Source organism: Anabrus simplex, chromosome 1, assembly GCF_040414725.1.
Source record: "Anabrus simplex isolate iqAnaSimp1 chromosome 1, ASM4041472v1, whole genome shotgun sequence".
Lineage (NCBI taxonomy): Eukaryota > Metazoa > Arthropoda > Insecta > Orthoptera > Tettigoniidae > Anabrus > Anabrus simplex.
The window spans coordinates 497,478,808-497,506,679 of NC_090265.1; the positions used below are offsets into that span (position 1 = coordinate 497,478,808).

A 27,872-nucleotide genomic window follows, 5' to 3' on the forward strand; every position below is an offset into this window, starting at 1 on the left:
AAGATTCCAGAGAGGAATGTCGAGGTGCTGATGGGCGATTTCAATGCACAGGTTGGCAAAGAGAGGAAGTACAGAAAGATAGTAGGAGGATATCCAGCATACAAACGGACAAATTAGATTGGTGCGAGACTCATTGAACTGTGCCGTGCCTTTGATTCTTGACTCATGTCAACAAATTTCAAGCATTTACCAAGGAAATAGAAGACTTGGAAATCTCCTAATCCAGTCTTAGAAGAGTTAGATCATGTAACAATTTCTAGGTCAGCAAAGAAAGAAAGGAATGCAAAAGTAACAAGGGGAGCAGAAGTCGATTCAGCCCACTACCTGACTAAAATAAAAATGAAGTTTCTTCCAACCTAAAGAAGAGCAAGTACACAAAAATTCCTAAGATATGGCATAGGCATATAAAATTCCACTGAGGATTTAAAGAAAAAATACCAGAAAGAACTGAAGAATATTGAATCACAAAAAATGGGACAAAATCCAATACAAGATCAATGGTGCGGTTGAGAGGACGCTTCTCCAGGCAAAGCAAAAGAGACGGGGTGGTGGAATAAAGACCGCAATGAGGCACTCAGACGTAGGACAGAGGCGTGGAAGAGGTAGAGCACAACCAAGAAGAAAGAGGACCTATTATCCTTCAGAATCCAGATGAAATTAACAGTCCAGGTATTCTGAAGGATCAAGAGACAGTACGAAAGAAATCAGTTGAAGAAAACACAAAGATGACTTCCAGAAGAATAACATCCGCAACTTCTACCAGACCTTCAAATCACATTTAATAGGCTATCAGCTACCAGGACTCTGCTTCAGAAATGAAGAAGGGAAATTTTGGATGAACAACATGGGAAATTGTGCGAAATTCTCACCAGATACTTAAAAAATCTACAGAACTTTGATGGTCCACAGGAAAGGTTGGAAATAGAGCCACCAAAGGCAACGGCATCTAAATCAGTACCCAGATTATTCAAGAGTTAGAGGACAACAAAGCTGCGGATGAAGATGGCATCATGGCAGAACTCTTGAAAATGGGGCCTACTGAAGTCATAAAATCTCTGACTCTATTACTTGGGAACATATGAGAAATGGAGAGGATCCCTAAAGACTGCCAGACAGCTCTAATACATCTATTGCATAAGAACGGTGATCGGATAGATGTTAATAATTACAGAGGAATATCTATAGTTTCGGTCCCATACAAGATTTTCTCTACAGCATTATTAAATAGAGTAGAAGGTATACTGGATCAAGAATTGGTCAAGCAGTCTTGCTGAAATGTAGATCATGCACGGAACAAATCTTCAACCTGAAGAGTATCGCAAAATACAGGATACTGGGGCAGAAAAAAATGTGGCAGTTTTTGTAGACTTCAGACAGGCATATGACTCCATTGACAGGAAAGCCTTGAGGGGATTCTAGAAGAGTTTGGGAGTAGACAACAAGAAAAATTTAATCAGGCAGATGATCAGCAACATTTAATCCAAAATAAAGTTCAGGGGGGAGATCTTTGGGCCTTTTGAAATCAGAATTGGCGTAAGACAAGTAGACAGACTCTCACCAATCATGTTCATCTGTATTCTGGGAAAAGTCGTTAGGGAATGGAAGAAGAGAATTCCTAACAAAGAGACTTTTAAGATTGGGAGAGGAAGTATGGAGAGTATAAATACAGATTGTTTGGCATTTACTTATGATTTAGTGATACTCTCCAACAATATAGCAACATCTAAGAAAAGGATTGAAGATAGCAAAGAAGACTGGGCTTCAAATATCTTTTGAGAAGAATGCGTTCATGGCCAACATTAAAGAGGCCCCTCGGTTGTTGAAGTTAGCAGACAAAAAAAAGCAAGAGTTAAGAGCTTGAAGTATTTGGAAGAAATATTACAAGAGAATGTGTCGGAAAATAATGCCGTTAAGAAGCAGGCGAGAAAAATGGATATTGCATTTCAACTGACAAGAATCACCTCCAAGTTTTATGCGGCTAAATTGAGACATCTTGACACTGTTGTTAAACCTGAGTGCCTGAATGCAGCGGAAACATTGGACATGATTGGAAAAGGTGGACCTGAAGATATCCAGAAGAGAGAAAGAAAAATGCTAAAATCATTCTGGGCCCAAATGTAAAAAACGGGGAGAGAGGACGCAAATCTAACAAAGAATTGTATCAAAAAACAGAAGGAGTGGTTAATCTGATGAGAAAGAGAAGGTTACAGTTCTGTGGACACTTGTTGAGGATGTACACTAATGAACTAACAAAGAGAATCTTTGAATTCTTCAGGAAGAGGAAGACAGAGCTGAAATGGTTTCTAGAAGTGAGGTTGGACTTGACGAAGATGGAGGTTCCGGAAGATTATATCGTGGACTGAAATAAGTTTAGACAACTCGTCAGAATGTTCACGGTTTCCAAGACACTGGGGAAATGCTAGTGAGAAAAGGGAGGTCCTATACAGAAGAGCAGAAGAAGGAAGTAGAAGAAAGGATGAAAATATACTGGCAGAGAGTGAAGGCAGATAAGGTTAAAAATACTGCAAAGATTATCAAATGTGGTCCATATACTGCCAAAAGAAAATTTTAAAAATATATATCTTTTAATTATTTTCATTTCACATTTTAAGGCCTACATTGGGCTACTCTAGTCAATTATGCACAGGATTTTTTGATTTTTCTATCAACCCAACATTATTATTAATAATACTGATGAAAAATGGGATCACATTCTCTTACTTTTGACAGCTTTTTGAAGTGACATAAACTTCAGGTAATGCGGTGTGCTGTACTGATGGGACATTCGATTCATTTTACTGAATCGATTCATTTGATTCCGTTCACGTTACTGAATCGATACAGTGATCCGATTCACGGCTCATTTGTCACCGCTCCTACTGCATCTGTGTAGTATGTGCTGGTAAGACAGCAGCAACAGCATTCAGTGCTCGCAGCTGCCATCTGGTCTTCATACTATGAACTCCTTAGAAAAAATGCTAGTTACTCTAATACATTGAAGGTTTCCGGCAACGCAGGGTGGGAAAGGTTAGGAAGGTAGCAGCCATGGCCTGAATTAAGGTACAGTCCCAGCATTTCCTCGTGTGAAAATGGGAAACTATGGAAAAACCATCTTAACGACTGCCGACGGTGGGATTCGAACCCACCACCCCCCGAATGCAAGCGCATAGCCACGCAATATTAACCGCACGACAACTCGCTCAGTCATTTTTTAAAAAGTATTTTTCTATCAGCTGATGATTGTTTTTAATCGTCATATTTTGTATAGGCTACCCGAGATGTACAGTAGCCCGCTGGTTTTCTGATTCAACATACTGTTATTGCGTCTGTCCACATATGATTGAAGTCTTGTGCAACGATGTGACATATGAACTGAGAGAATACTAAGCCGTTCTTCCCAATATAAAACAGGTTCTTTTGAGTGGTCATGAGCATGACTCATAGTCATAGGGCAGGCTAGAGTCGAGTTTAATTGTCAAATGTCAACTAAGTTATAATACTAAGATTCATTAAACTAATAAATAGTATAACCTAATAGCCTACCTACTTACTAGCTACTTCAGAATTATGTTGTGATTACCTTTTTAACACTGCAAATAAAACCATCTATTATTTAAACCTCCCTGTAAGAAGAGGACAGTGAATGCAAATGGGTATTATTTTCAAATGAGCTGAGCTCGAGAGTCCATTATAGCATACGATTCTTTCAGTGTAGCATGGCTCACTGTATGTCTCGCTGCAGCGGAAGCTCAGCTCTCCGCGTGTCGAGTGAGCCGATTGTATCATGTGTCTCACTGAGACGCGCTCGTTCACGATTCTTTCGATGTGCCATGATTCACTGTCTCGCTGCAGCGGAAGCTCGGCTCTCCGCGTGTCCAGTGAGCCGATAAGGAGCCGTGTGTATCATGTGTCTCACTGAGCCGCGCTCGTTCACGATTCTTTCGATGTGCCATGATTCACTGTCTCGCTGCAGCGGAAGCTCGGCTCCCCGTCAACGTCCAGTGAGTGCGCCATTCAGCACTGTCCGCTGGGAGTAAGCTGAATCGTGTGCCGTGAGCTCGCCGTTCATGTGAATCGATTCACTCGGACACTTGAATGAATCGATACACTGCTTCGAATCATGCATTCAGTAGCCAACACTAGTGTGCTGCTAGTAGCCTTTGGAAAATTTAGGTTTGCGATCATTTTACTATAATTTGATTATTAATTAATTTACATAATAATTTCACACAGTATGTACTCATACACTTTTTATAGGAGTGTTCAGTACTACAAGAGAAAAAGTTAAAATATAGTATTATTAAAAGTGGTGTCATATATTACAGAACTTATTTATATTTACATACTAAATTTGTGGGAGTTAAAATATAAATAAAATATAAATGAAATATTAGGTGTATGTCTTTGAAGGTTACAACTTCATTTGTAAATTAGTTCAAGTCTTCTTTCTTGAACAAAAACTTTTCTATGATCTTGTTATAGAATGAATCATTGATTAATAGTTCTTGAAGCATGTTTTTTTCAATTGCTATTATACTTATATTACTAAGTCTATCCTGACCTTGTGTGCACCTTCGATATATGCGTATTCATTTTAGAGCAGAAAACAAGCACTAACAGGACTAATTGTACTCAGTATGATCGGAATCAGCTCAGCCAACTTGCCGCATTTACGTCATGCCAGCTCGGCCGCATTGGGCTAGCTTCAACAGGCGCCCAAGCTGAGCACTTCTGATCTAGATCAAGATTGTAGACTTCATATTTGATTCTGTAGTCATCGACGTTGTCGTCATAGTCATTGTCATCATCCATCGTTGATTTTCCACTCTAGCAGGCTGGGTGAGAGAATGAACAAGCCTCCTCCTGTGGTTTGCTCTGTTATTGTTAAAAGAAATCTCTCTTTTTCCTCATCTACTGTCTTGCTATACCTAACACAGTAAAGGGTTGGTTGAGTATGGTAAGGTCTTTTTCATGCTGCCGTTAAGTTCTGGCCAACCAGGCCAGCTGGACTAAGGTTTCTTAAAGAGATTTTACTCTGTCACTTACCCATTGTCCTGGCTTGATGGGCTCAGTTTGATTGGATTTGATACTGTAATGTTTTCAGTTTTTATTATGCCTAAAAGAAAGTTTAAATTATTTATAGCCTTTTAGAGAGAAAATTATTTTACTGAATTTTCCCCCAATTATACAAACAGTACAGAATAATTTATGCATTTGTTTGCAGGTCAGGATCTGTATGTCATTGGTGGTGAATATTTACTTGGATATGGTAACTGGAATAATACAATTTGGAAATATAATATTTGGAAAGAAGAATGGATCTATGAAACTAGGTATGAGCCCCTATGGTTTATTACAGTAAATATATATTAAAAATAATTAAACTAGTTATTTATTTTAATATTTGTCTGTTTCTATGTTTAAGCCTGGTATCTCCAAGAAGACACCATTCTGTTTGTGCTATGGGTGATGATATTTATATTATTGGTGGATTTGGACGACATCGTGTCATCACGGATTCTGTTCATAAATATAATATTCGCACCCGTAAGAAAGGCCTTTCCTTTTATCATTCATTTATTTTCAGTAATCAGTAGAAATTAAAGATTTCATTAATTTTAAATCTGTCCATAATAATTTTCATTATTGAAATATATATTGATTGTTGAGAGGGATAAATTTTTTTGTGTGCGCTTCATATGAGTTAATGCCAATTATTTTGTTGCTTCCCAGTGAGAAAACAAAATGTAATTTTCTTGCATTGCAATACAAATCTATTATTTCATTACCGTAGTTTTATTAAATAAAAATGCATCTTTCATCATAGCACTCAATAACACACAGTTACTCATACACGGCAGTTGCCGCCTACTGTCATCGGAGGGTCTGCCTTACAAGGGCTGCATCAGGCTAGAAATAGCCACACAAAATTAAAATCATAGTACTGAATTCAGTCGTCGGCAGTTACTTGTTTCCGAGTTTACAGATTTCCTGGCTAATAGCTCACTTCAGTTCACAGCAGTTTGTGTTTAAACTTCCGGTGACTGTACAGGCCAGTTCTTGCGTAGAACATACGTGCACATATCGCGCAGCTGAAGGACAGGGGAGATCTTGGCTGGGTTTGGCGAAGTTTGCGTTCCTGTCATTTAATATCTTCATATCTGCAGCATTCTTGTTCGAAGTGTTGAACTGAAGCACAGGCACTGCGCCGCTAAGTAAACGGTCCTTGGCAAGTGTTTCCCAGGTTTGTGGGTTTATTTCTGCCATCTTTAAGGTTTGTTTCAGTTGGTCTTTGAAACGTCTCAGGGCGGCACCCCGTGGTCTTGAACCGGAGCCAAGTTCACCATAGACGATCTGGTGCGATAGTCTGGTGTCATTCATACAGTGTTGGAATTTTGTTCCTCATTTCTTAATATTCTGGAAGCCCTCAGTACAGAAGTAGCATTAAAACGCCATTAGATGCTTCTGTCCTCAGCTGAGAATGAACTCGCTACCTTGAGAGCCAAAGGCCAATGACTAAATGACATGAGAAATGCAGAATAAGGAGAAAACAGGACAAACACAAGAAAGTACTAAATAGTGAGATCTCTCTCTCTCTCTCTCTCTCTCTCCTGATTGGCTAACAAAATGCATATAGCTGTCCACTGTGCTTGTTATTTTTAAAGCAAAATTTGAATGAGATATCTTACTAGAGACAGAGACTCTGAATTAGTTTTGACACACTGAAGAGTCTCAAAGTTAAAGTAAGTCAAAATTGAAGAAAAATGGCCTCCATTATAACAAAATCCATATTAGGTCATTTAACAAGCTTACTTAACATGTTCTCTAAATTTTCTTTTTATTATCCTATTTCATTTGAACTGTGCCATAACAGAAACTTTTGTGGGATTTCATGGAGAATCCAGTGGCATTTTGTATCTTTGAAAAATAAAAGAAAACCTATTGAAACTCCTTTGTAAACCCAAAAATCTTGTTTTAATTTCAGTCCCTTTCTACTTCCACTTATCTTAGTATTTAAATTTTGAATTCCAGTATTACTCTGTATGATATTGTGGAAGTAGCATGGGAAAATACAACTTACTTTCAACATTTTATGTCTGTGCTTTATAAAGTGTCTGATAGACATTTTCAATTATATCCTAATCTACAAACAACTTAGATCCGTCATGAACATCAAATGGGATGACTATGTAACTAATATAGCAGTTATAATAGAGTTTGAGGGTGTTCCACCATTCAACACATTGTAAAATATGTTACATTTATTGGGCAAAGACCAGTTTTGACTCCCTTGGAGTCATCATCAGTTCTTGTTGAATATCAAATCGAGGGGAATCGGATAACAGTCATCATTAGGGTTGCCTATGTACAACTCGATTGGTTGACATAAGACATCATAATAAAAAAATTATACACATAATGGCGATTGCCTAAAAACACATCAATGGGTTGCAAAACATACACCTTGAACTGTAACATACACATTGAATGGTGGAACATCCCTCAAACTCTATTATATTAGTTATACGTCAACACGGAAATGAAAATCATAACCTACGATAATATAGCAGTTGCAAGTGATAAAAATCATTGTTATCCATATTGAAGATACTGAATGTAGGATGCTGAAAGATTTGTTTTGTCACCTATTCAATACATATAAATTTTACAATTTAGGAATTTATTATTGATTCCAATTGAGACATGTTTCGCCCTTCATTGAGGGCATCATCAGTCAAATTATCTCCTCAAGGCAAAAATCAGGTACCTGGTTAGTAGTTGACATGCACAAAATAATACATATTATTAATAAACATTACAAAAATTAAGTAAGAGAAACAGTTGTACAATAGTGATGGTTGAACATATAGGTTTATAGAATAAGAAGTCAGCACCAATGCGTAAAATTAAAATAGTAGAGTTCGGCAGTGGTGCTCTGGAGAACAGTTGACGCAATCATAGGAAAATATAAAGTTTTAAAAATATTTACATTATAACAATCAAGGGAGAAAGGGTGTAGTGCTCGGCGTCAATGTTTGTAACCAAAAATTAATGTCATTGGTTGGTAACTATACAGTATTTACATTGTCCAATTGAACAGTTGAGAATAAAGTTTTAAAAAGATTTACATTATAACAATCAGGGGAGAAAGGGTGTAGTGCTCGGCGTCAATGTTTGTAACCAAAAATTAATGTCAATGGTTGGTAACTATACAGTATTTACATTGTCCAATTGAACAGTTGAGAATTTTACAATTTATATACATATTTACACAAGAGCAGCTTAGTGAGCAAGGATATAAAAAATCTAGTACCAAGTGCGTCCTGTTGTTTTAAAGGTTGGAAGAAGAATGTAGCATTGACATTTCAGAAATTTGCAGAGTGGTTTAACTAAGTTATGTAAATATAATAGGAAAGCTGGAAAAGAACAGGAAGAGAAAAGAATCATAAGACAAAGATAAATACAAGTGGTAAAAGATTAGGAATACAGGATAAACACAAAAGGAGAAAAGAATCCCTATATGACTGGGCTGAGTGGCTCAGATGGTTGAGGCGCTGACCTTCAGACCCCAACCTGGCAGGTTTGATCATGGCTCAGTCCGTTGGTATTTGAGGGTGCTCAAGTACATCAGCCTCATGTTGGTAGATTTACTGGCACATAAAAGAACTGTGGGATTAAAATCTGGCACCTCGGCGTCTCCAAAAACCTTAAAAGTAGTTAGTGGGACATAAAGCAAATAACATTATTAAGGATTCCTATGGGAGAATATACTTCCTTTCCAGTACTTATTTGATATAAAGTGAAGTAATTTGAGATCTCTAAAAATAGGCCTTTCTTTCTGTACTAACTGATTCAATCACGAAAGGAGATAACTACTCATGGTGGTGGGTTGAAGATTATTTGCACATAGCAAGCACATTCCAGTTTTGACTACCTTCCTTTTGTGATTGAAAACTTACCCCTGATTTAGAGCCTCAAAGAAACACTCAGGATTATCTTCCAATTCCTTGACAATGCTGTCAAGAAAATGCTGATTGGCTGACAAAATGCACATACTGTCTACTGTGCTTGTTATTTTCAAAGCAAAATTTGAACGAGACTCTTAGTTTTACTTGGTAGAGCAAAGCCAGATTTAAGTCTTTTGATTTTATTAGGAACAGAAATTGCCAGGCTGAGTGGCTCAGATGGTAGAAGCACTGGCCTTCTGAATCCAAGGTGGTGGTGAGTTTGATCTGGACTTTGTTTGGAGGTGTTGAAATACACCAGCCTCATAGCAGTAGATTTACTGGCAAGGAAAAGAACTCCTACAGGACAAAGTTCCAGCATCTCACCATCTTCAAAAACTGTTAGTGGGACATAAAACCACCATTATTGGATCAGAATTTTTTAACAGTGTTCATGACTTATTAAAAAGGCAAAATACCTGAATGAGGAAAGTAATTTCACTAGCATAAAAGTATGTGCGACATTAAGATTATTTGTATCATGAAATTTTATGGAAGCCTTTGTTTTCAAACTCGTGTTTCAAAATCCTGTTAATGTATTATTCATTACAAAGTAGTGTGTGGGTGGGATTAACTTCAAATAAGTAACCAGGGGAACCTGACCCTTACAGAGCACGTCCCCCAGGTGGCGGATAGGGTGTTCCTACAGTACGTAGGGCTGGTTGAAGCACCTAATACAACCTGTGGATCAACAGGTAGCCCAATTCCTGGGGACTTTAAAATACTGGGACACCCTCTCTCCAGGGGTCATAAATATGGAGGGTCCTTGTCCTGGGTTATGGGTGAAGACCTCAGCGGCATCTACGGTGGAGAAGATGGACTTCGGAACGGTGGAGATGGCGGAAGGGGAAAATCCGTAGTGTCTGTACTCCAGAGGAGCGGCTACAAAAGGCGTCCGACTCCATGTTAGAGGCGGCCCAATTTAAACCTGGCGGAAGGTAATAAAATGCCTTTGGGAGTGGCGAACCCATCGTACAAACAGCCTATAAAATTAGTGCGAGTGAATCAAGGCCTCGGAAAATGCTAGGGCGTCCCCCTGAAGTGACGTGCAGTTCCCGGTGCTCTGGGGGAACTGTGAGAAGTGGGCTACCAGACATCACCAGAATCGGTATCATCAATGTCATGACTTTGAATGGCAAGGTAGAAGAACTGATACAGTATATGGAGAAGAAAGACATCTATTCAATACATTAAAAGCAATTATAAAATTAGGATTTCATCCTTATTTTATTGCTCAATTGTTAAAACATAGGACATGTTTCGTTCATATTTTGAACATCTTCAGCTATAAATATTCTTAAAGGTTAAATTGATAAAATTGTTCTAGAACTTACACTTCCGGTTCGTCATTAACAAACTTAGCCATACTAAACTTTAAACGTAAGAAAAACCACGTTGGCCACGTGTGCCACACTGCCGTTCAGAAAATTACGCACTGTTTCTTTTAAGTGACTTACATTTTACTTCTTCTGAATTTTACAGTGTCTACCCCCGTCATTTTTATATCACCTCTTCTACTGATTTGGAGTGAACTTGATCTTTTCTTTTCTTTTTCCTATGCATTGTTTTTCATGTTTTAATCGGCTGATGATGACCTGGACTAGGGTCGAAACTGGTACCACTTCTACTTATTATTAAATAAGAATGTAATCACTGCATTTCTTATTCTTTTGTGTTGAATAGGTTGAACCTCTTTATTTATTATTTCAATTTTAATAGAGTTGGGTGACGATGAAAATAGTGTAGCAAGTGCCTTGCAGAAGGTTGGAAAGTCACTAATTGAAATTTTCCAAATCCTGAAACAGCTGAAAATCAGCAAGAGGTTCATCTATTGGACAATCCAGTGATTTACGGAGACAGGCAGTGTAAAAGATCGCTTGAGGGTTGGTCGTCCTTGCAGTGTAAGAAGAGTGGCTGCTGCTATCAAGCAATGGCGCCCCTTATCTGGCATGGCATGGGAGCTGAATATTTCACCATGATTAATATTCGTGGTTCCTTCTGAAGACCTTGGGGTTATAGCTTATTGGCACAGCAGCGGACATTTCCTGATACCTTGGCTGAAGCACCAGAGGAAACTGAAATCAAGGAAAGCTCATGCAATGGTACGCCAGCAATTGGCGTCAGAAACTCTCTTCAACGACGAGAAAATCTTTACTATTGAAGAGAGCTATAACCGCCAGAAAGTTCATGGGAAGCTCATGAGAGAGTTTCTTGTTCTTTTTTTTTTTTCCAAATGACTTTACATCGTGCCGACACAGATAGGTGTTATGACAACGATGGGATAGGAAAGGCCTAGGAGTGGGAAGGAAGCAGCTGTGGCTTTAATTAAGGTATAGTCCCAGCATTTACCTGGTGTGAAAATGGGAAACCGTGAAAAACCATCTACAGGGCTGTCGACAGTGAGGTTCAAACCCACTATCTCCTGGATGCAAGTTCACAGCTGCATGCCCCTAACCGCACAGCCAACTTGCCTGGTGAGAGAGTTTCTAAGGTTCAGAGAAGTCACCATCCCTCCTCAGTTATAGTTTGGTGGGGGTGAGCTTTGAGGGCCCCACCAAGCTTCATTTTTGTGAAGAGGCTTAAAAACGAGGGCTAGAGTATATGTGGAAACTGTTCTGCACCCTCTCGTGAAGGACTTGAGTAACAGCATGTTCAGCAGTGAGCCGTGGACTTTCCAGCAAGTTTCTACACCAGCTCATAAGACAAGGATGATTCAACAGTGGTTGCAGGCCAGTGTACCAAACTTCACCTCCTCTGCTGAGTGGCCTTCTGGTAGCCCCGATCATAACCCCCTGAGCTTCAAACTGTGGTCAGTGCGAGAGGGAATGGTCTGCAAGAAAATACACCCTTCACTAGAAAGTTTTAAGCGTTCCTTGGTGGCAGCAGTGGCGCACTTCCCAATTGACCATCCATTCTGTGATAGATGATTGACCAATGAACCTCCAAGCCTGCATGTTTAGCATATTAAACGAGAATTGAAAAATCTCAAACTTTATTTCACTTATTCACAAAACAATTTGTGACAGTATTTAGCTACTAAGTATGGACGTATACAGCTCAAAGCTCCATGGTACATATACATATTGAAATGAAAACAAACCACCTTCTTTGCAACAATTAAAAATTAAAATGAAAAGTATTCTCTTGACCACTCAGTGTATGACATCACTGTACACACACAAAATGACTACATGGTAATGAAGCATCTTAATAAGGAGTAATGTTACCTCTCTCATGCCTTCGATAGAAGGCAATTCGGTTTTAGGAAAGGTTATTCTACTGAAGGTCAACTTGTAGGATTCCAGCAAGATATAGCAGATATCTTGGATTCTGGAGGTCAAATGGACTGTATCGCGATTGACCTGTCTAAAGCATTTGATAGGGTGGATCGTGGGAGACTACTGGCAAAAATGAGTGCAACTGGACTAGACAAAACAGTGACTGAATGGGTTGCTATATTTCTAGAAAATAGATCTCAGAGAATTAGAGTAGGTGAAGCTTTATCTGACCCTGTAATAATTAAGAGGGGAATTCCTCAAGGCAGTATTATCGGACCTTTATGTTTTCTTATATATATAAATGATATGAGTAAAGGAGTGTATTACGATCGCCGAATCTACTCTACATATTCCTACCTTGTTTACTGCTGCTCGCTTCTACTTCCTTCTCGCCGCACCATGCACCTCACTCACCTGTCGTCTACTTGACTGATTACGTCATCTTTGCTGCACTTCGCTGTGCCTGTGCGCTCTGTAACCACGTGACATTATGTTTCTAGAACTCACTGGCTTGTAGCCTGCGTTCTTTTTCTGGAATCTTCCTTTCTACTATATATTGCTCTCTCCGCCTTTCCACCGTTGAGTCGGGCTTCGTGGCGGAGTGGTGGACCACACACTAAAACTGTGCTTATTGTAATCATGTCAATTTCATCTGGACTCTATCTACAGCGACTCGGTGAGCAAGACTTATAATATTTATCTGCATTTGGACTCAAAACTTTCATTCGGGCTATTGCCTGCTGTAATACTTTCTTCTGTCGAGTGGTTATGCTTCCCTTTAAGAACTCATAACCTAGACTGCTTCTATTCACGCACTGCGCTACGGACGATTGTAAATTATTTTCAGATGTCATCCTAGATCTATGCTATTACTAAACTTCAGCAATACCCGGTGAAGAAAATCCTTTCCCCGTCCTAATACTCATCCTACTTCCTTTCCCCCCACCTTTAAACTTGGTGACTTGGTTCTTTTACGCAATCACCCCCAAAGTTCTGCTAGTGATCAGTTTTCTGCTAAATTAGCTTCCCGGTGGATAGGCCCATTTCGCATTATTTCTCTGCCTACCCCTGCTAATGCCCTTTTACAGTCTACTTCTGATCCTGTTGATGTCAAACGTGTCCATATTTCTCAGCTCAAAAGATTTTATGCTTCCACTTCTGATTATTTATCGTTACTTGTACTTTTGTCTAAACACGCTACCACCCCGACTGTTATGGTAGTGCTATATTATAGTATGATAGCAGAGGTCCTCCCCCACTACAAGTGGAATCGGAGGTAAGGCTTTTTGCGGATGACGTTATTCTCTATAGAGTGATAAATAAGTTACAAGATTGTGAGCAACTGCAACGTGACCTCGAAAATGTTGTGAGATGGACAGCAGGCAATGGTATGATGATAAACGGGGTTAAAAGTCAGGTTGTGAGTTTCACAAATAGGAAAAGTCCTCTCAGTTTTAATTACTGCGTTGATGGGGTGAAAGTTCCTTTTGGGGATCATTGTAAGTATCTAGGTGTTAATATAAGGAAAGATCTTCATTGGGGTAATCACATAAATGGGATTGTAAATAAAGGTTACAGATCTCTGCACATGGTTATGAGGGTGTTTAGGAGTTGTAGTAAGGATGTAAAGGAGAGGGCATATAAGTCTCTGGTAAGACCCCAACTAGAGTATGGTTCCAGTGTATGGGACCCTCATCAGGATTACCTGATTCAAGAACTGGAAAAAATCCAAAGAAAAGCAGCTCGATTTGTTCTGGGTGATTTTCGACAAAAGAGTAGCGTTACAAAAATGTTGCAATGTTTGGGTTGGGAAGAATTGAGAGAAAGAAGAAGAGCTGCTCAACTAAGTGGTATGTAATACCAATATAATGGTCCATTATTGGACATTATAAATTTTCCAGCTAACTCATTCTTGGTTGCCTGCGTTTCGCCCTCGTGTGCTAAGTTAGGCTCGTCAGTTGGGACTTAGCACACCACCCAAGACGCAAGGCTAGTGCATACCGTGGAGGCCACTGCATAGGCTATTTGAAGCCACCAGCAGTGCCAATGCACTATGAGAGCTATGTCTCATTTCCAAAAATAGATGCCTGCCTGGCCATCAAATGATGTAGATGTTGATTCCCATAGGGAACCTAAAATATTATTCCCGAATGAGTAAATTTATAATACCAATATAATGGTCCGTTATTGGACATTATAAATTTTCCAGCTAACTCATTCTTGGTTGCCTGCTTTTCGCCCTCGTGTGCTAAGTTAGGCTCGTCAGTTGGGACTTAGCACACCACCCAAGACGCAAGGCTAGTGCATACCGTGGAGGCCACTGCATAGGCTATTCGAAGCCACCAGCAGTGCCAATGCACTATGAGAGCTATGTCTCATTTCCAAAAATAGATGCCTGCCTGGCCATCAAATGATGTAGATGTTGATTCCCATAGGGAACCTAAAATATTTTTCCTGAATGAGTAAATTTATAATACCAATATAATGGTCCATTATTGGCCAGGCAGGCATTTATTTTTGGAAATGAGACATAGCTCTCATAGTGCATTGGCACTGCTGGTGGCTTCAAATAGCCTATGCAACGGCCTCCACGGTATGCACTAGCCTTGCGTCTTGGGTGGTGTGCTAAGTCCCAACTGACGAGCCTAACTTAGCACACGAGGGCGAAAAGCAGGCAACCAAGAATGAGTTAGCTGGAAAATTTATAATGTCCAATAACGGACCATTATATTGGTATTATAAATTTACTCATTCGGGAAAAATATTTTAGGTTCCCTATGGGAATCAACATCTACATCATTTGATGGCCAGGCAGGCATCTATTTTTGGAAATGAGACATAGCTCTCATAGTGCATTGGCACTGCTGGTGGCTTCAAATAGCCTATGCAGTGGCCTCCACGGTATGCACTAGCCTTGCGTCTTGGGTGGTGTGCTAAGTCCCAACTGACGAGCCTAACTTAGCACACGAGGGCGAAATGCAGCCAACCAAGAATGAGTTAGCTGGAAAATTTATAATGTCCAATAACGGACCATTATATTGGTATTATAAATTTACTCATTCGGGAAAAATATTTTAGGTTCCCTATGGGAATCAACATCTACATCATTTGATGGCCAGGCAGGCATCTATTTTTGGAAATGAGACATAGCTCTCATAGTGCATTGGCACTGCTGGTGGCTTCAAATAGCCTATGCAGTGGCCTCCACGGTATGCACTAGCCTTGCGTCTTGGGTGGTGTGCGAAGTCCCAACTGACGAGCCTAACTTAGCACACGAGGGCGAAATGCAGGCAACCAAGAATGAGTTAGCTGGAAAATTTATAATGTCCAATAACGGACCATTATATTGGTATTATAAATGTACTCATTCGGGAAAAATATTTTAGGTTCCCTATGGGAATCAACATCTACATCATTAAGTGGTATGTTCCGAGCTGTCAGCGGAGAGATGGCGTGGAATGACATTAGGAGACGAATAAGTTTGAATGGCGTTTATAAAAGTAGGAAAGATCACAATATGAAGATAAATTTGGAATTCAAGAGGACAAACTGGGGCAAATATTCATTTATAGGAAGGGGAGTTAGGAATTGGAATAACTTACCAAGGGAGATGTTCAATAAATTTCCAATTTCTTTGAAATCATTTAGGAAAAGGCTAGGAAAGCAACAGATAGGGAATCTGCCACCTGGGCGACTGCCCTAAATGCAGATCAGTATTGATTGATTGATTGATTGATTAATTGATTGATTGAAAACAGCTTCACAATGTCTTTTCATGCTTCTGACAAGGTGCCACATGTTCAGTTGAGGTAGACGTCTGCACTCTTCCAAAAGGACATCTTCAAGAGTTTGTAAAGTTTGGGGTGGTAGATTTTTGCTTAGATGCATTGCTTCAGTTGGTCACAGACTTGTTTGGTTGGATTCAGGTCAAGACTTCTGGATGGCTACTCCATTCATTGCCTGTGGTGTTCTTGCAGGAATCCCCTAATGATGTTGCCCTCATGCACTCTAGCATCATCATACTTAAATACTGTGCCTTCTCCAAGTTGTCTCATGTGAGGAATCATATAAAGCACTGAAGTCTCACCATTGTACTGTTGGGCAGGTAAGGATCTATTGTAAATGATTAGGAGATCGGTTTCTGTGTTAAGACTTATGCCTGCCTACACCATAACAGATCCACCTCCAAAAGTAATGGTAGATCGTACAGCTGTCCAGTGAAATTGCTCCTCATATCTGCAGATTTGTAGACTACTATCTCAGCAATATAAGATTCATCCAAGAATAGCTTAGAATGCCAGTGTCTTAGCTGCTAGTGCAAATGATCTCTGGCAGACTGCAGTCTCTTTCCATAACGTCATCTGTCCAGTGCAGGTACTTAAGCAGCTTGTCAGGATCTTAAATTGGCCTCAAACCCTGTTTCTGACTATTTTGTCACTAAAGATGGGATATGAGAGTGCATGTCTCGAGAATCGTAAGAATTTCACAATGCTTTTCTCACAAAAACATGCCTCATGAGACTCTCAAGAACATAAGCACGCTTCTTATATCATGGTTACGTGACACACTGAGAATAACAGGCTGAGTCATGAAATGAAGTTTGGCCTTCTATTCACAGGGAATAATACACAAACAAGCTAGAAGAAGGTCTGCAGCATCATTCTCAACCCACAAAGAAAAATCCAGCATTTTATTTAAGCCTAATCATTTGACTGGTGTGAATGCAATACAGTACTTTTAGTGCATGTTGATGGCTATCAAGAGGGAAATTATGGGCCTAGGAATATTTCACGGATGTCTCAGAAAATATGAAGGTAAATCAAATATAAACAGGATTTTTGTTTCTGAACATCAACAGTTGGTAGGACTGACCCCGTGCTTCTGCTATGCTTAGGTGGGACTGTTAGGAGTGGGGAGAGCATGCTGTTAAATATTTCCCGCCATTTCGTCAGTAACGCTCACAATGTCCGAGCAACAGGTGCACCCCTCCAATGCGCAATGCATAATTATAAAATTTCTTGCTCGCGAAGGAGTTATAGTGGCAGAAATTTGCCAGAGATTGACTGCACAGTTCGGTGATCAAATATTGTCAAGGACGTGTATGTTTGCCGGCATAAAAAGTTCAAGGAAGGGCGAGAACGTGTGGAAAATCAACAACACGATCGCCATCCTTGGACCAGCATTATAGACGAAAACATTTGTGCGGTTAAAGACATTATTGACGACAGTCGACGGGCGAGAGTATCAGAAATTGCAGAACAAGTCGCAATCAGTTATGGGAGTTGTCAAGGAATCATCACAAACGACCGACAGTTCCGTAAAGTGTGTTCCAGATGGGTCCCTCACCTTTTGACCGAAAATCTGTCTCCAAGCTACAGGAAATGCACTGGACTACATGTGACCATCCTCCTTACAGCCTGGACTTATTGCCCTGCAATTTCCATTTGTTCGGACCGCTTAAAGAAGCTCTAGGAGGACAACGATTTGAAGATGACGAAAGTGTGGAAGACTTCGTGCTCAACGGGCTGGTGACACGACCCTGTTCTCTTTACGATGAGGGCATCAAAAAGCTGCCCATATGCTGGGACAAGTGCATTTCCAAAGCAGGAAACTATGTGGAGAAATAAATTGTAATTGCCTTGTGTTTTTCAATAAATGAATTTAAGTAGAAAATAAAATCCTGTTTATATTTGATCCCCCCCTCGTAATTTGCAATGTTGTTTTTATTCCCTTCTATTGTTTTTGTGAATACACTTTTATATGTAAATTAAATGTAAAGTTAAAAATTATTTGTAGCTTTCTTTCTTTCTTTCTTTCTTTCTTTCTTTCTTTCTTTCTTTCTTTCTTTCTTTCTTCTTTTTTTTCAGCTAAGTAGTTATAATCTTACATACAATGTTTGTAAGAAGGACAAGATAAATCATAGGCTACCTAAAGGATAGAGCAACAGACAGCTTTATTGAGTGGTAAACAATATATTTTGTTGTTGATGTTGTTCCAGTAATTATTAAATAATTGTTAGAAACAGAATGATTTAGTATCATGTTACTGTCCAGTGTCAAAGTCATTATAGTGTAAAGAAGTGTTTAAGTTTTTATGTAAATTAAGCAATTTCATTCAGATTTTCAAGACAAAATGTTTACAAAGTGTAAGTTTATGTTACTTTTATTAAATCATGTATTTAGAATTATGTTTTTACGAGGGCAGATCAAATATAAATGGGAATTTTAAAAAAAGTTATTGCATCAACCAAAAAAGATACACATATAGAAGATCACTTTTCTACATAGTGTCCTGCCTTCGATACATATTTTCTTCATTGGATTTGTTTTTGATGTCGCCCTGATAGAAAGAAGAGGGACATGTGCAGACACATTATAAATTTTAAAAAAATTATAATTTCTAATAACGGACCAACAATATTTGTATTATATATTTACTCATTCGGAACAAATATTTCAGGTTCGCTATGGGAATCAACATTTGTATCACTTGAATTCATGGAACTGCTGTCCTCCTAGGTCTTTTTGAGTGGTCCAACCAAAGGGTAGTCACAGGGCGATAAATTTGGACTGTTCGTAGGGTGTTCCAGACGTGACCAATAAATTTCCTCCAGTTTTTCCCGCGTTAAAACGGCAGTATGTGGCCTTGCATTGTCATGGAGAAGAATGACATTTCGGATTGGTTGCCGGTGCCGCTTGTTGAGATACGCAGCTTTTGCTTCATCCAAAAGGAGACAGTAATAGGCTGCATTAATTGTCCTTTGTTCATGAAGAAAATCAAGCAATGATGCACCCAAGTTTCACCACAAGTCACAATACAACACAAGAAATCCTCTCCTTCCTCCTCGTAGCGACGTATGAGTCTCCGACAATCAATCTGGCGTAAAGTTTTTTTGTTCCTGGTTGAGGAGATGAGGAACCCACCTGGCAGACAATTTTCTGAAATGGAGTTCATCTTGGATAATGGTTTGAACACTTTTGTAACTTATTCCTATGGCTAAAACAATTTGCAAAATTTTTATTCGCTGATCTTCACCAATAATGTCATGAATGGCAACAACATTGTCTGCAGTGATACTTGTCCGTGGTCTCCTTTCATGAGGTTCATTTTCCACAGCTTCTCTTCCTGCCACAAATTTTTTAGCCCACTCATAAACTCAAGTCTGTGGAAGTGTTTCTTTCCCAAACTGTGCACGGAGCCGTCTCAAAATTTTCGGAAGATTTGGTGCCCTCTTTTGTGAGAAATTTTATAATGATGCATTGCACAACATACTTGTGCACCTCTTGCTCACTCATGGCATACTGAAGCAGCCCACCTCTCCTCCTTCATTCGCACGTTCAAACCCCTTCTCCAGACACCCCCACCAACATCCTGGCAAAGCTCCACCTCAGAATTATTGATAACAGCAACGTTTATATGATCCGCCTTCGTAACGTTCGTAACAAGTTTGATTGCAGTAGTCACTTACATTATGCCTCAGAGTTCATTGATAGCAAGATCACGTCGCCTGATTCTTAAAGCCAATATAATTGTACGATTCAATGTTAATGTTACCCTCTGTATAGGTATGTGTATAAATCTGTAAAATGTATTATTTTCAATAAACAGGGGATAGTGGGAGTCTGCTTGAGCGAGTGCCGAGCAGACATTTGATACAGTGACTTCCGTGCCAGAAACCCATATTAAGCAATTCCCATTACATATGAAGTAGACACACTTCATAATAAATATTACATCCTTAAAAAGTAATGTTTTGATATTTCACGGCCGAAGAACTAATTTGTTTAGCAGATGGCCTGCCTAATCCTCTAACAGGGTTAGGAATGAAATAACTGTTTGATTCAATTTTTTAGTGTTTTATTTTAAGATCATCTAAACTAAGTTTTGTCCTATGTCATTCCTTTCTATAAATAAGCAGTTGTATTCATATGAACTCAAATATAAGGTCACAGCAAATATCCTGCAAGTTACATGGCAGATCAACAAAAAATGTGGTGGTTTACAATAACCAGAATGTCACACTTCAAGCAAGAAGTTCTAACACTAGCATTTCATTGTAATTTTTTATCATGCTCAAGAGAGTGCAGCGCTATTCACTCCTGAGATACTTATGAGATTCACAAGATTTTGGCTATTTCTCTAGAGACTCTCGAGCAAGAGAAATGTCCATCCCTATTGGTCACTAACTCCTACTGCAGAAGCCTGCTGTAACTAGGCAGTGTTGCAGAGCTTTTAGACACACAAAATAATCCTGCCCTAAGGTTGTTTTCCTTTGGTGGCTCATTCCAGGGCATTCGATAACACTTCCAGTCTCCTGAAATATTTCCACATATACCAAATTGTTTTCTGAGCAACCCCTAGCATTCTCGCAACGTAAATTTTTGAGTAGCCTTCTTGAAGCAGTGAAAGCACATAAGTGGCTTCATTCAACATTGCCTACCTCAGTCCACATTATCAGCCATGACTTGTAAACATTACTCTCCATACAGACCAACTTTCATACACACTTTGAATTGAGGCACTCATGTCTTTCAAGTGACACTGACTCAAACATCCGGATGACAATGTACCCCTTTCTTATACAAACAGGACATGTTATTGCCATAACAATCCAATCTCCATCCCACTCTGCATTTGTACAATGCAGTTAGGAATATCTAAAGGTGTGACCAAATATCTTCTTCTTCTTTTTTTGAAGCAGTGCATTTTTTATAAAGTTTGAGTGAAAGTTACAGTGTTAATGTTAGAAATTCTAAAAATCGCATGACTCCAGTACATTATACTGACTGTCGATTTCAGGGACAAAACAGTAAGATATTAGCCTTACAATGCATAATTACTACATTTTTCCTTCCAATTTAACTTGTTTTATGCTCATGATCCTGAATTAAGGTTTTTTAATAGAATACGAGATGTAGTACCCGGCGCTTCTGGAATGTTTACTTTTAGGATTTGTATTATGTGTTAATTATGTGTGAAGTAGATTTTTGTAGATTTCTTTATTGTGATGTTGACTGATATTTTATGAACTATTTTGTAGTTTTAGAGTTATATTTTAGTCTAATTTTAAGTTATATTTTTAGATTATTTTGTTTTGCATTAAAATTTGTCCTTGTAACAGCCTAGATTGTCGGGGAAGTCGTGATCCTTTCAAACAATTAATAAAATTAACTGATAATTGGATGTATTTATGTGTTGTGCTACAGGTATGATGTACATGATTCCAACTGTCATTGGGACTATCACCATAAACCTAGCGATCCCGAAAACTATGGATTCGACACCAATATAGGTTGTTTTAGAATGTTTTTAAATTTCAACCCCTCCCCTGAAGTGCTACAGGTGTCCTACCCCCACCAAATTTTTTGTCCAGATAGTGACATGTGTAGCAAGTTTGGTTGCGAGTTATGCTGGAACATACACACATATATCCATAATCTTAGATATTCTGGATATTCTTTTTTCACATCTTCTCAACCTTCATTCTGACTGGGGCTGAACTATGTCTTAAATGGCGTTCATCACAGTGACCCCTAAAACTATGGATTCGACACTAATATAGGTTTTTTTTACTATTTATACATTTCAACCGCTCCCCTAAGGGTGCTAGGTGTGTCCTACCACCACAGTTTTCTTTTTCCCAGATAGTATGTGATATTATGTACCAAGTTTGGTTAAGAGGTATACTGCAACATATACACATACAACCATAAACTCGGTCATTTTAGACATTCTTTTCCAGCCTTTCTGAACCTCCATTTCAGCTGGGGCTGAAATTCGACTTAAACACTATCAAGGTTACAGTTCATCTCAGTGACCCTGAAAACTACAGATTTGGCTCTAATATTGATTGTTTTCAATTATTTTTACATTTCACCCCCTCCTCTGCATGTGCTAGGGGTATCTTATCCCAACAGTAATTATTTCTCCAGATATTAAGCTGTGTGTACCAATTTGGGTTGAGAGCTATTCTGGAACATACACACATACATTTGTAATCTCAATCATTTTGAACATTTTCTTTTTCACCTTTTATTTTTCAACAATTGCTTTACGTCGCACCAACACAGATAGGTGTTATGGCAACTAATTTACCCCTTCTCACCCCATTCTAGTGTCACTATTCATCTCAGCGATCCCGAAAACTATGGATTCAGTATAAATTGTTTTTAGTTACTTTCATATTTCACCCCCTCCCCGAAGGGGAGTATATTTTTTGTAATGTGAAAATGGGAACTAATATTTACTGGACATAACTGAATTATTACATCAAAGCATCTAAGTGTATTTATTTATTCATCTGTCATGTCGACATGTGTATCCAGCCGTTATCTGTATTATCGGCCATTGTTGGAACTGTTTCCTAACTGTGGAAGTTACCAGACCAATTTAATTCAAGTTATCTATCCATTATTGTCAGGCATTTGACTGGACTCTGTAATGCGCCGAATTATCATTTGTAACTTCTGCGCATTTTCGCGGTGCACGCATTGAATTATGGGACTGCCTACTCGCCTAGCTCGGTGTGAGCTCAGTAGTCTGCAGTAGTCAGCTCGCCGTTACTCTCCAAGATGGCTGTGTTGTATGAAGCTCCCAAGCAGACGGCTTGGCGAAAAGGGAAAGCTATTATAATGGAGCTTGACTCCGGCGGTTAAAGAGTAATGTGAGGGCTAGGCCCTGTTATTTTTTTTTGAAGTTATTCAGTGTGCTCCAACCTTAATATTTTCTTAATGTAACATGTAAACTTGGTGCAGTGTGTTAACCGTTATCGGTATTAAAAGTTTCAAGTGTCTTGTAAGTTTGGATATCTTTACTCCAAGTAAGTACTGAAAATTATAATTTATTGAAGGGATCCCATTCGTTCAGGCACCAGTGTGAGTAATTTCATCGTGGACATGAGCAACATTATAAACGACAATTTTGGTATTGTGTAACCTTGTAAGCAAAATTTGATATATATTTGAAAAGAAAATTTAATGTAATGTAGGGAGCTCGGGATCGCTAGTTATGCATCTATGAGGTGATATTTTGTGTAAGTGATTTTGTCTTACGTTTTTGTCGGGGTCCATTATTGCCAACTGTGTTTCTTGATGTTCATTATGATGACGATTATTATTATTATTATTATTATTACTTTTATTTTTTTTGGTAATTCATTTCGGTGCGTGTTTTCTCCCTTAGTTTTTTTCTGGTTGGTTGTAATGGCTGTCTGATTTTGTCCTATTGCCTTCGTGGCTGGTTATCTGTACGTAATGATTATCGCGTTGTTTCGGGCCTTAATTAATGACACCTCATATTCGCATCGTAGCGCATTCCACGGCCCCCTCTGTTCTAAAGTATGTAAATCGCTGGTGAATTGATTAAGTAAGGCTAATGTAAACTGGTACTATCACCTCTTGGATAAATAATAATTATTATTACTATTATTATTATTTTAATAACTTAAAATCTTAAAATTGAAATTTGCTGGTCGAAATTAAGTTTAATAATGGGAGTTTTCTTTCGTTGTCTTATTATCTTTTCTCCCATTGTTTGGGTTCCTTGCTTTTGTCTTTATTACGTCATGTCACCCCTTCTTATCTAATCTGATGATACGTTAATATTTTGGGTGGCTTTGATGATTATTATGGGATCTTGGCTTCGCGTCGGTAACGGGTAGCTCTTGTTGGGTGCTTCAGTGTTCCTTAATTATTTTTATGAGTGCACCGTTAATTGTAAATTTCCTTTAATATACTTCATTTTGTTGGGATTGCTGTGCACTATTATTTTATTGTGTTTTCATCTAGCTCGTTTCTTTTGTGTAATGTTTATTCGCGGTTGGAGCCACTAAATTTTCTTCTTTTTCGTGTGTCCTTGTGTGCGTCTTGTAACTTAGTATTTTAGTAGTATAGCAAATTTCAGTTTTAAAGTGATTTTATATCGCGGGCCCGCATATCGGTTGCAACCAATTTTTAAATAATATTATTTTCTGTATGTAAGGTAATGAGTTATTAATGAATTTTCAAACCTTAATTTCGGCGGAAGCCTATGTTAATGTGAGCTTCATTTCTCCTTAATTTCAACTTTATTTTAAAATACTGTTTTCCTCATCTAGTTTGATTGCATTTTTAAATTTTAGAAAAAGAATTATATATTTTTTTTATTATTGTTCTTATTTTATACCATTTTCAAATTACATTTGCTTAGTAAATTTTCTTCATTTCAAATTTATCTGGTGTGTCATTTAGTAGCTAGCAATATTTACCTGGCAACCTCTCAAAGTTATGTAAGATCCTGGCCTTTTTTAAATTCTCGCTTTGCCTTCCACGCTTCATATTTTATGCTACTGCCTTTCGGTAAGTATTGTGCTTGTTTTCTTCTTGATGTTTGTGCTTTTCTTTTGAATGTTTGGTTTTCTGATTGGTAAGGTTGCAGTAGTGAGTGGTAGCATTCGCTGTGGTTGTTGTTGTTGTTCTAACAACCTTATAAGTTGCCCGGGTCAGTATTGCTGGCTGCTAAAAGTGACCAACCTTTTAACCAAAAAAATTGTAAAACTGAAATGGACCAAAATAATTCCTTCCTATGTATGTTTCATGTGTAATCGAGACTTGCTTGTTGCTGCCCTCTTGTACTTGGAATATGGCGTGGCTCTGTATCTGTGCACTTGCTGCTTGTTTTATTTACCATGTTTCGTGGTCATGGAATCCTGTTGGTTTTGGGTCTGCTTATTCTATACCTGCCATGTAGGGGTAAGTTGAAGACCATTCTCACCTTTATTAATAATGAATTTGAAATATTGACTTAATCTGCTTTCCGATTTTAATAATTGAAAGTTTCTTCCACATTTTACCTTAATGATGTGATGTTCTTTGACTTTGTTATCTGCAGCTTCTTGATATACTATAGGTCTTGCTGGAATTGCTGTGCCTGTCCTTGGTGGGATTTACTTGGATTAATTTGTGTTGGGTTTTGGAACTGTTGTTGTGACCCTGATTTAAATTCTAAGTGATGTTTTTATTCCAGTTTCATCCATGGTCCAGAGTGTGTGATATGAAATTGTATTGTAATAAAATTTTCTCTTGCAGTGACTGTGTACCCACCTCACTGTTTGGCCTGAACATGCGGAATTGATTTACAATCTTGACCCATGGTGACTCTCTCCTTCCACTTTTATTTTTACCGTTCTGCCTTGTCCAGGTTACGATGTGTCATGTGTCATTATTCTGAGTTTATTTAATGTGGTGAGTTCTCATGTGTTGGTGATTCTTGCTTATGTAGGCCTATATTGGTTTGTATCTGGGTCATGTGCTGTGGGATTTCTTCCTATTTTACCTTGTGTGGTCTTGTGCATGTTCCCGTTCTTGATATGGTGTTGTTGTAGGTCTGTATTGAACTCGTTGATGATTATGTCATGTGATTATGGTGTATTGATGGGAATCTCACTTGGATTTGTTGTGTTTAATGCTATTTGTGTAACCTTGGGCAGTCTTCTTATTGTCATATACTCTGAAAAGCTTGTCCTGATTGAACGGTGATAGGCTACATCTGTATGGTTCATCTGAGATGGTATTATCTTTTTAATTTGATGTGTCCATGTCAGGTAGCTCTGTCAGTTCTGTTGTGGAGTGATTAATTTCGGTACCTGATGTTATTTATGTTTTAGTCCTTTTGGAACTACTCATCACCTTTTATTCACCTTCTCCTGCTATGTGCATGTACTTCACTCATGTGGTCTTGTTGTAATGAGGCGTGGTCTTAATTTCTTTGTGAATCTGTGGTTTATTTGACCTGGTTAATTGTAGTCATTGTGTATTAGCTTCTTCCCCTTGCATATTTCCTGTCAGGTGTCTGTGTACTAAACTCTTGCTCTGGGTTTCATTCTCTGCTGCTCTAAGTGTGACTAGTGTCACGCATGTGTGTGATCTTCTGGTGCTGGTTAGTGATTTCAGTTTTGGCCATGTGCTTGAGTGAATTTTCATTCTTCCTGATTTTTCATTGCTAGTTCTGGTTGGTTGCTGCATGTGTCGATTCTTAGTTGCCCTTTTCTGTTGTCGTTATACCTGTGTGTTGTTACTGGTACCTTGTGGCAGTTGTGTGGATTCATTTCTGAGTTCTGGTGTGGAGTACAGCTAGCTTATAGCTAAACGACCCTTCGTTTTTACTGTGTTTTCATGTTGGGATTTTGGTTGTGAGTTTCGCAATTGTTGTGTTGTTACTGGTGGCGTTCTTTATCTAATTATGGTTAAATCTGTTCTGAAATTAACCTTCTGTAGTAAATCTTTCTTCCTGTTTATTTCCTGTGGGTTATGGGAGTGTAATTGGTAAATCTTGTCATTTTGTGAATGTACACTGTCCTGATCATGTCTTCATTCGATGTCTAGTAGTATGAGAGCTTATGTCGCTTTTGATTTGTATCCGTGGATCAGATGCTGTATGTGATCTGCTGTTATTGTGAAAAATTTGTGTACAAGAAGTTTTCCTTGTACCTGGTGCTTGTCACTGTGTAATGTCTTCCGATTTATCTTATTTACATATGGTATCCCTTTGTTCGTGCCTTCCGTAGTTCCTCATCTGGTTTAGTAAGGTAACCCCTTGTAACTCTGTCGCTTCTGGCTCTACCCTGCATGTTTTTGCAACACTATATCGTTGCCTGGTTGTCATCTGACTGTTCTGGGTTCTATTCCAATGAGTATGGGATCATTTGGGGTAAATCCGGAACTGTCGCTAAAATTCCTTGTCCGTCGTTGGGGTATGGGACCCAACTGATTGACTGAAGGTTCTTCTCCATCAACGTATGCGCTTTGTCATCGTGTAACCTATCACTTCTTCATCGTTTATATTTATTATATCCCGTGTATTCCGACTGGCTGGTAGGGTGTCTGTGGTGATTGGCCTAATCACTCAGGGTGGACTGTTGTTTTGCCACCATATTATTAGTCCTGGGTTATCCAGAGGTTCTTCTGAACACTTGATGGTTGTGATAATACACCTGTGCTCAGTATATTCAAAGATTATTTATATGGAGAGGTAACTTTCCCTGAATTTTGGCCCTTGTTATGCTGCGTTGAGCTGGTTCTGTTTGATGTAATGTAATTTCCATGTCTTCTCAGTTGTTCTCTATCGTCCTGACTGTAATTGTTGGCTGTCATGTGGTTGTTGGCCTCGGTAATGGTTGCATGGTGATCTCTTGCGGACACACATTGTGTACACCCCACCATCTATGATTATACCGGTTAAGTCTCCAGTTATTGCCATTGCTTGCTCCTTATTCTGGGTCGATTATCTGTGTGATTGCTACGTTACAGTTGCGGATGGTTGTGTTTATTGTGAAAGTTTCTGCCTCTGCGTCTCCTGTTTTCCTAATCTTCATGTTCTGGGCTACCTGTTTTCTGTACATGGTTTGTCAGTATGTGCTCTGCTGCCTCCATTTAGTAATATCTTTTTGCTCTGTTACCTCCCTGTACACCCTGGTCATTTATCTTTCCTGCTCTTGGTCTTAACGATCTTTCTGGTATCTATACTGTCCTGTGGAATTATGTAATGTGTGGAAGTATGCTAGTATTTCATGTAAAAGAATGTGTAAACTATAATGGTCTTCGACCTATCAAAT

At 38.8% G+C, this 27,872-nt stretch overlaps 1 protein-coding gene across 3 annotated transcripts in view; it reads left to right on the forward strand.

The window, feature by feature from the left end:
• LOC136857013 (kelch-like protein 7) overlaps window positions 1-27,872 on the forward strand; it is a 126,109-nt gene that overhangs the window by 71,082 nt on the left and 27,155 nt on the right. For all 3 annotated transcript variants that reach the window (XM_067135352.2, XM_067135353.2, XM_068225034.1), the window contains exons 3-4: window positions 5,225-5,333; window positions 5,426-5,547. In XM_067135352.2, the coding sequence (XP_066991453.2) occupies window positions 5,225-5,333; window positions 5,426-5,547 (231 nt within the window). The remainder of the gene's footprint in view (window positions 1-5,224; window positions 5,334-5,425; window positions 5,548-27,872) is intronic.